The following is a 10,000-nucleotide window of genomic DNA, read 5'->3' on the forward strand; positions in this document are numbered from 1 at the left end:
CCACGTTTCGTCACAGAAGCGCTGGATCGTCGGTCCACCGACGTCACTCCAACCGTTAGTGACGTCACAACAGCCAGCGCCAACAGCAGCGGCAACAGTAGTCGCCCAGCAGGCTTCCGTGACGTCACAGGCACCGAAAGGAACGACGAAAACAGATTCAAGTGTTTCGGTTGTGGTGCACAGCTTCCATCTGTCTGTGTGACTGGGTGGTGGTCAGCTGACGCTGCGTTCATATTTTGCATCTGAAATATAAAGAAAAAAAAAAGATTAAAAAAAGAAAAAAGAAAAAAGAAGAAAAAAAAAGAAAGCTACTCAAACGCGCGATGTTGAATGAATGAATGAAAGAATGACTTACAAAAAATCTCCTGAAGAACATGTTAGCTAATCGGCTAACTTTACATTTCTGCCATTGTTTTGACAAACACACACAGACACACACACACACACGCACACGCGCGTACACACAGACAGACAAACTGACAGACGCACACAGACACACACACACACAGAGGTACAGCAAAGCTTGACGTGTAAATTGGATGTTGATGATTAACACATCAATAAAGCTGACGTATGTGTCTAACCTCGTATATCAGACTGTCAGAGTTTATCTGTGAATGTTTTGATGGAACACGGTTCCTTGATTTGCTTTAAGAAATTGTTCCAGCAACTTTGACTGACTGTGTATGCCAAACTCCCCACCCCCCCACCCCCACTGTGTGTGTGTGTGTGGAGGGGGAGTGGGGGGTAAGGGGGTAAGGGGGCGGATGGGGGGTGCGCACGTGTGTGTGTGTGTGTGTGTGTGTGTGTGTGTGTGTGTGTGTGTGTGTGTGTGTGTGTGTGTGCAGTCACGATTGTACCTGACATAAAAGTCAACGCTTCGTTCAAAACAAGTAGGTAGAGCATCTGCTGCATATGACCGTGCATATAGCACACACACTTCATCGGATTTTTTAAAATGCTCAATGGAAAAAGGCAGAAGAGTTGACAGCTGATAATGTTGACTGCACACGTTTTTGTAAAGCATTGCTGAGATTTTTCACTCCACGCAGGAGTACAGACGCGCCGTGGCAAAAATGGGTTAGACGTGTTCACCAGTGATTAGGGTTCGAATCCCCGTTTCGGCATGGTGTTGTGTCCTTATTTCTTCTGTCATTGCTGCTGTGTGCACATGTTTAAATGATCGGTTTGAAGACAAGCCCGGAGCTTCCTTTTTGAGGAAGTGTCTGGGTTTGTTCCAATGTACCTTTTTGTTTACCTGTGTGCCATGTCGGTCTTGAATAAAAGCTAATTTGTGGTTACAAATTTCTTCTGTCATCGCATGTTCAAATGATCGGTATAAGGACAAGCCCGGCGCTTCCTTTTTTGAGGAAGTGTCTGGGTTTGTTCCAATGTACCTTCTTGTTTACTTGTGTGCTAGCTGAATCGGTAGCATCAGCAGCGATGACGTGAAGTTGTGTGCCTTGTGAATGGAGAGAGTTACCACTCTGCACTATGTTTTTCTGTTAATCCTACGAAAGACACTTTACTCCCATCTTCCTCACTCCACCCAGGTGTCCACGGGTACCTGCCGTCGTCTGGAGAAGGTCGAAACAGCGGAAGGAGAGGACTGGGCCCCGCCTGCCCATACCAAGCCCTAGACACAGTGGATACGACTTGACGGCCCCAATGGCCGTAAGGCTATGATTGCACCTTTAATCTTTACATACAGGAATCGAGATTTTTTTTTTTCACGTGCATTTCGCTGCGATTGTCACACACACTTGAAATTTTAGACATGATGTGGGAACGGAAAAAAACGAAGCAATCTTCAGGACTGGTAAGACGTTTTAGACAAAATAACAAGCAAACGTTTTTTTTTTGCAACTGACTGTGATTAAAAAAAGGGAAAAGAAAAGGACTGACATTTGCCTCCCATTTTAGCTGATTGTCAATAAGGACACCAAGATGTCGATGTTCCGTGACCTGATCAATAGCCACAGGGGTACGACAGGGAGAGAGGGGGTGTGGGGGTGGGGGGCAGAGAGAGAGAGAGAGAGAGAGAGAGAGAGAGATTGTCAAGAATAATAAGGTTTTACGTACTTAAGAGTTTTTTCCTACGTATTTTTAATGATATATATATATCTACATCTATGTGTGTGTGTGTGTGTGTGTGTGTGTGTGTGTGTGTGTGTGAGACAGTAAGAGAGAGAAAAACAGGTCTGGAGATGAGAGGGGAGAAAAAGAAAGTGGGAGAGAGAGAAGATATATATATATATATATATATATATATATATATATATAGAGAGAGAGAGAGAGAGAGAGAGAGAGAGAGAGAAAGAGAGAGAGAGAGAGAGATTCAAAAATTGATTACTCAAGGATTAGGCACTGCCTAGGTTTCCAATCTGTCCTTGTGACAACAATAACGAGAGAGAGAGAGAGAGAGATGATTTATTCATATAGGCCAAGGCCCCAAATGAAGGGGTATATGAACAGACAAACAATGAAAAACAAAAACATTTCACATAATACAACATACATAGAAAACTCGAGAGAGAGAGAGAGAGAGAGAGAGAGAGAGAGAGAGAGAGAGAGAGAGAGAGAGAGAGAGAGAGAGAGAGAGAGAGAGAGAAGGCGAGAGAGAGAACCCGACTTATTCCACAGCTGGTGTGTATGTGCGCTATCAACCCAACAAAAATGGTTCCGCCTTCATTCAATCGTTTCTGTGTCTCTCTGCATTCCTCGCACTATCTCCCAGCCCCTCTTTATCTCTGTCTCTCTGTCTCAACCTGTTGGATGTCGTGATGAACGAAGGATTTCTCATTCACTTGCTTTCCTCTTATTTTTCATTTTGTTTGTGTTTGTGTTATTTCAGTGTTAATGTTAGTGCTAGTGCTTGTGCTTGTGTTTAGTGTTTGTGTTTGTGTTAGTGTTAATGTTTAGTGTTTGTGTTTGTGCTTGTGTTGGTGTTAGTGTTTGTGTTAGTGTTTGTGCTAGTGTTAGTGTTTGTGTTAATGTTTGTGTTTGTTGTGTTAGTGTCAGTGTTAGTGTCAGTGTTTGTGTTAGTGTTAGTGTTTGTGTTTTTGTTTGTGGCGCCTTGGAACCTCGTAAATACTTTTCCAGACAGACGGACAGTCAGGCGACAGACATACAAACGGACAGACAGACAGACAGAGATTTTGTGTGTGTGTGTGTGTGTGTGTGTGTGTGTGTGTGTGTGTGTGTGTGTGTGTGTGTGTGTGTGTGTGTGTGTGTGTGTGTGTGTGTGTGTGTGTGTGTGTGTGAACCGACCAGAGTGGATAACTTCCACATAATTTTGCCAGAGGAGCAACGCTTTTTGTTGCCATGGGTTCTTTTTCAGTGCGCAAAGTCTGTGCTTGCTGCACACGGTAAACCTAGGTTCACCTGTCTCACCCGAATGACTAGATGCTCAGGGTTTAAAAAAAAAAAATTTAAAGTCAAACTTGGGAGAAAGGGCGAGAGCGAGCGGGGAATCGAACCCAGGCCCTCACGGACTCTGCACTGGCAGATCTATAAGCGTGTTAATATTAACCAATCAACCACCTTCCTCCACACCACAACACAGAATACGTAACGGTTCACCACCAGTCTACCCGGCGAAATGTTCTGCAAACGATATTAGAAACTGCCTGAATAAAAGCGATGCCAGCTTATTAAAAAAGGCATCAACATCAACCCCCAAACAACAACAACAACTCTCTCTCTCACACACACACACACACATACACAGACACACACGCGCGCGCACACACACACACACACATACGCACACACACACACACAAAGGTAAAGAAAGCGACTTCAGCCCTGTTCTATTCACTGAATCATGTACTAAACAGTCCATTTCTCCCCAATCCGGAGTTGGAGTCCAAACAAGACAAAACAAAAAAACGAAACTTGAAAGCGGTGGTGGTTATCGAGAAAGAGCACGCGAGAAATAGGCCAACAGAGTGGAAAAGGGGGGGCTTCATACGAGCCTAATTAATGGTTTCCAATGCTGAAAAAAGAAAGAAAGAAAGAAAGAAAGAAAGAAAGAAAAAGGGGTGAAAATGAGCAGGACACCAAAGATTGACATTCAGTGTGTGTGTGTGTGTGTGTGTGTGTGTGTGTGTGTGTGTGTGTGTGTGTGTGTGTGTGTGTGTGTGTGTGTGTGTGTGTGTGTGTGTGTGTGTGTGTGTGTGTGTGTGTGTGTGTGTGTGAGTGTGTGTGTGTGTGTGTCAGAGAGAGAGAGAGAGAGAGAGAGAGAGATACTGACAGAGAGAGAGAGAGATACTGACAGAGAGAGAGAGAGATACTGACAGAGAGAGGGGGGGGGGGGGGGGGAGAGTAAGAAAGTGTGAGAGAGAAAGAGACATACAGAGAGAGAAGGGGAGAGACAGGAAATGAAACGGAGCCAAAGCGGGTTAAATGAAGAGAGAGAGAGAGAGAGACAGAGAGAGAGAGAGACAGAGACAGAGACAGGGAGAGAGAGAACTCAGAAGTTAAAACGTTTATTTTTATATTCAAGGATTGCGATAGAGAGACAGAGTGAGCGAGCGAGAGAGAGAGAGAGAGAGAGAGAGAGAGAGAGAGAGAGAGAAGAGAATCAGAATCAGAATTTTATTCAGTAAGGCCAAACAAAGCCCCATTTGAAGGGGTTGTGAACTATAATAAAGTACACCATATTTTGCAGCAAAAAGAAATCGCAAAATATAAATATATGCAAATGTAATCCCCCACATGCACGCACACTCGAGTTTTGAGGAAATTTCAACAACAACGACAACAAAAAGACAAAGAAAACAACAACCGAGATACGCACACACACACACACACACACACACCACACACACACACACACACACACACACACACACACCACACACACACACACACTATACATACATACATGCATACATATACGAGGGTCATTCAATAAATAAGGTGAATTTTTCGGTATAAGGACTTCTAATACAGATATAAGCTTACTTTTTTAAAATTTTTCAACGTAGTCTCCCAGCACTGTCACACACTTTTCCCATCTGTGCACAAGCTTCCGTATTCCCTCAGCGTAAAAATCTTTGGACTGATGTCTCAGCCAGTCGCTCACAACACTTTTGACTTCATCGTCACTTTCAAAGTTCGTGCCTCTCGTGAACGCTTCGCTTTCAAGGGACCAAACAGGTGAAAGTCTGAAGGGGCAAGGTCTGGGCTGTAAGGGGGATGAGGGAGCAGTTCCCAGCCCAGCTCATTGATGGTACCGAAAAATTCACCTTATTTATTGAATGACCCTCGTATATTTCTATGCCCACATACATACAAGTATACACCTAAACTCGCGTACCTGTATACAGGAACCCATATACACTGAAATAATCACAACCATTGGTACACAAATGCATGCACATGCGCACATAAACATAATATATGTATTCAAGATACAGCAATTTCTCTTATTTTAAATGCTTTGTATAAGTAATTAGCAAAATTTCGAATTGTGTGCTCATTTCTAGCAGCCAAAAGATGATTAAGTCGAAAATCAGAAGGATTTCTATAATATTTAGGATGTATGAACTGGTGTCTCAAATCCTCAAAAAGCAGGACAACCAAATACGAAATGGAGAAAGAGAGAGAGAGAGAGAGAGAGAGAGAGAGAGAGAGAGAGAGAGGCAGACAGACGGACAAAGACAGAGCGACAGAGAGACAGACGATGTCGTAACCGCCTAACATCAGAGGGAACGTTTGATCTTGAAGATGACAGCGCAGCGCCCTGTCCCGGCCTTTGTGGCGCACGCAATGAATCGGAAGCGAGAGTCCTTTAAAACCACATCACTCGGCTTCGTTTTTTGCCTCAACACGCACAGCGAGAAGTGCTTTCAAGACAAGGAAAGAAAGAAAGAAAGAAAAACAAAAAAAAACGAAACAAAGAATATCTATCTATCTCAAAGGTATGTGTGTCTGTCAATCTATCTATCTATCTCAAAGGTATGTGTGTTTTCTCTATCTGTCTAAAAGGTACACATGTCTTCTGTCTGTCTATCTATCTAAAAGGTATGTATGTCTTTTTGTCTTTTGTGTGTGTGTGTGTGTGTGTGTGTGTGTGTGTGTGTGTGTGTGAGAGAGAGAGAGAGAGAGAGAGAGAGAGAGAGAGAGTGTGTGTGTGTGTGTGAGTTTGTGTGTGTGTGTGTGTGTGTGTGAGTTTGTGTGTGTGTGTGTGTGTGTGTGTGTGTGTGTGTGTGTGTGTGTGTGTGTGTGTGTGTATCTATCTATATCGAGAGAGAGAGAGACAGCGAGAGCGAGCGAGAGAGAGAGAGAGAGAGAGACAGACAGAGACAGAGACAGACAGACCTGGTGCTGGTTTTCCGTTGGTTCCTTCTCCCCAGAAAAATAGTCATCACACTGACATGACGTCTTTGAGTCTACACGTAACAGTGATGCCATGGTATCGCCAGCAACTGGTGACGTCATCTCGTGAGCCGTTAGGAATGACGTCATACACGTTGAAGCGTCGGGCGAGGGTCTGAACTTGGATGCCAGGTCCAAAGGGGCAGCATGTCTTCTATCATCTGGAGACTGTGGACACACAGAGAGAAACAGTGAGTGTTCGTTCATTTTGAACGAGTGCAATATCTGCACACAGAAAGAAAAACAAGAGAGGCAAGGCCTTCAAGACTCACTTGTGATAAATTAAGTCCCCTAGCATTAATTACAGAGTAATTTCCCTTTTTTTTATAATCTGCACCAAAACGTTTGCAAAATAAATAAAAATTCCATGCTTAGCAAAAGAAGTTCCTGTTTGAACAAAAAAATGATAATAGTGACTCCTCTTGTTGTTGTGTCAGAATTAGAGGTCAAAGTGCCAAGTTTAGAGAATACAAAAAATATAAATATAACAGTAAATGCAGTTTGCAAAAATTAGGCTTCATTTTTTATTTTTTTGTGCCCATCCCAGAGGTGCAATATTGTTTTAAACAAGATGACTGGAAAGAACTGAATTTTTCCTATTTTTATGCCTAATTTGGTGTCAACTGACAAAGTATTTGCAGAGAAAATGTCAATGTTAAAGTTTACCACGGACACACAGACAACCGAACACCGGGTTAAAACATAGACTCACTTTGTTTACACAAGTGAGTCAAAAAATAATGTTACGTAGGTAATAAGTGAGTGCAGTATCAGTTATCTGGAGTGCGTCACACGGGATGTGGTTAGTCATGGAATCGAAGTGCTAAGAAGTATGAAGTAGGTCTACTGGCCACATGTTGATATGAAAACGTTCTGAACTGTGGCGGATGCACTCCAAACAACAAGAACAACACACACCAACAAACGACAACAATGGAATAACCACCACCATCGATAACAACAAGATGATGATGATGAAGAAGAAGAAGAAGAAGAAGAAGGAAGGAAGGAAGGAAGAAGAAGAAGAAGAAGAACAACAACAACAACAAACGACAACAATGGCATAACCATCACCATCAATAACAACAAGATAATGATGATGATGAAGCAGAAGAAGAAGAAGACTGATTGATTGATTGAATCTTTAATGGGTAGGAGCAGTAAAGGCCTTTTTTACAATTCTGCCCATTTAACGACAGAAAACATAACAATAAAGAACGACAGAAAACATAGAAATAAAGAAATAAATGAAATAAAATCAAATAATTAGAACGACGAATAAGAATAGTAACTGAAATAGTCTATTAAAGGTTACAAAGAAGAAGAAGAAGAAGAAGAACAACAACAACAACAAGGGTTTTACAACAAAAGACGAAACAACTCGAGGACAGTTCTTCTTCTGTAATTGTTCACGTTTTACCAGTGAGCATATCTGTTCTTTTTCTTCTTCCGGTTTATGTCTGTCGTTTTAACCAGCCAGCATAGCGAACATCTTTTGAATTGACAACACTAGTGGTAATGAGTGTTCATTTTGCAAACGGTAAGAGATTAGCAATGAGAGTTATTACGTTATTTCAGCATACGAAAAAGAAGAAAAGTCGTTGTACACACGTTGAGGAAGTGTTTGGGTTTGTTCCAATGTACCGTTTATTTACCTGTGTGCTAGCTGAATCGGTAGCGTAAGCAGCACTGACTTGAAGTTGTGTACCTTGTGAATGGAGCGAGTTACCATTCTTTACTATTTGTTAATCATTTCATCTCCTGGCCTCATTGTTTGTCAATTCCCAGTTGTACACACTAGTTAGTGCTTCTGGCTATTGAAACCACAAACACTGTTTTCACACTTTCCGCTGACACTGGCAAACGATGGGCGTTTATCATGGTTTCCCTTGCTTTTGGCAGCGACAGCCAATTTTTCATACTGTCCGCTGATATCAGCAATCGATAGTCATTTGTTCATACCTGTCGTTACTTATTTCCTCCTTCATCTACCTAAAATACAGTAATCTACAGCTGTGTTTTGTCAGCAAAGAGAGAGAGAGAGAGAGAGAGAGTGCATGTGTATGTGTGTGTGTGTGTGTGTTAGTGTTTGTGTGTGTGTGTGAGGGGGAGACAGAGAGAGAGAGAGAGAGTGTGTGTGTGTGTGTGTGTGTGTGTTGCGCTATGTGTGTGCGTGCGTGCGTGTGTGTGCGTGCGTGTGTGTGTGTGTACGTGTGAAAGAGAGAGTGAGCGGGAGAGAGAGAGAGACAGAGACAGAGAGAGACAGAGGTCAAACAGAGCGCCCACAACAGGGAGACTGAGAACGGAGGTGGAGAGAAGGAACAAGAAGAACCGAATGGAGGTGGACAAGGAGAAAGAGAGGGGGAGGGGGACGATGGGGGAAGAAAAATGAGGGTGATGAGGATGGAAGGATGAACCGTGAGGGATGGGGGGGGGGGGGGGGGGGGGGGGAGGGGGGGGGGGAGGCGGAGGAGGATTACGCCCCACCATACCCCCACCTCCCCACTATCCTTCCAGGAGGCTCAACCAGCTGACGTCTTAAAAATAAAGAAGAACTCCGAATCGAATTTTCGGCCATCAGCATTTTCATCATGAATTTTTGCTGAACCAGCAATGGAAGTCACATTTGTCGCCCCCCCCCCCCCCCCCCCACCCCTCCCCAGGCCCCGTCCCTCCCTCCCACCGTCCCACTTGCTTTTTGTCTTTCTTTCTAAAGCTTTATTGCGGCTGATTTTGTAAAATAAAAATCACGTCAAGATCATCATGATGTCAGAATGGCGGTGTCTTTTGCTTCACGTGACGAGGTGTTTAAATGAACCAGATGCATGGGAGTGAATGAATGAATGAATGAATGAATGGGTGTGTGGTTGTGTGTGTGCGTGTGTGTGATATGAGAGAGAGAGAGAGAGAGAGAGAGAGAGAGAGAGAACGGCACACACACACACACAATTACCCCCTCCAACCCCACACACCCTCACAACCCCCACCCCCCTCACAAACACACACATACGCACTCACACACACAAACTCATACACAAAAACCATACCACCACATACAATTACCCCCCACCCCCATCCCCCTACACACACATTCACATAACCCCTCACACACACACACTCTCTCTCTCTCTCACACACACACACACACACTCTATCTCTCTCTCTCTCCCCCCCCCCCCCACACACTCTCTCTCACTCTCTCACACACTCTCTCTCACACACACACACACCCACCCACCCAAACCCCAACCACACACACAAAATAACAAGCAAACCAAACAACAAACCATCTGGACCCCTTCCTTCTCTCATTCCGCACGCAACACCCACGACACACCACCACCACCACACACCACCACGACACACCACCACCACCCACCACCACCACACACCACCACCCACCACCACCACCCACCACCGTGTGATTAACAACGACTCGACGACAGTCATCCATTTCGCGACCCGCTTGTCACCACCGTCAGTCACAGCACCCCAACGGACAGACCTCAGGCAGTGGAGTGGGCCCAATTAACAGGCCCAGGCTTTTGTCACGTGCACCAGCTATGCATCATAATCACAGCAACAGGGCTAATGAGATGATGGCGTATCGGCTTTC

The 10,000-nt window shown here is 44.1% G+C and overlaps 1 protein-coding gene across 1 annotated transcript in view; it reads right to left on the reverse strand.

Moving 5' to 3' along the window:
• LOC143289096 (uncharacterized) overlaps positions 1-10,000 on the reverse strand; it is a 391,817-nt gene that overhangs the window by 36,041 nt on the left and 345,776 nt on the right. The window contains exons 7-8 of the mRNA XM_076597944.1: positions 6,328-6,552; positions 5-242 (exon numbers count right to left, since the gene is read on the reverse strand). Of these exons, the coding sequence (XP_076454059.1) occupies positions 5-242; positions 6,328-6,474 (385 nt within the window). The 5' untranslated portion in view covers positions 6,475-6,552. The remainder of the gene's footprint in view (positions 1-4; positions 243-6,327; positions 6,553-10,000) is intronic.

Source organism: Babylonia areolata, chromosome 13, assembly GCF_041734735.1.
Source record: "Babylonia areolata isolate BAREFJ2019XMU chromosome 13, ASM4173473v1, whole genome shotgun sequence".
NCBI lineage: Eukaryota > Metazoa > Mollusca > Gastropoda > Neogastropoda > Buccinidae > Babylonia > Babylonia areolata.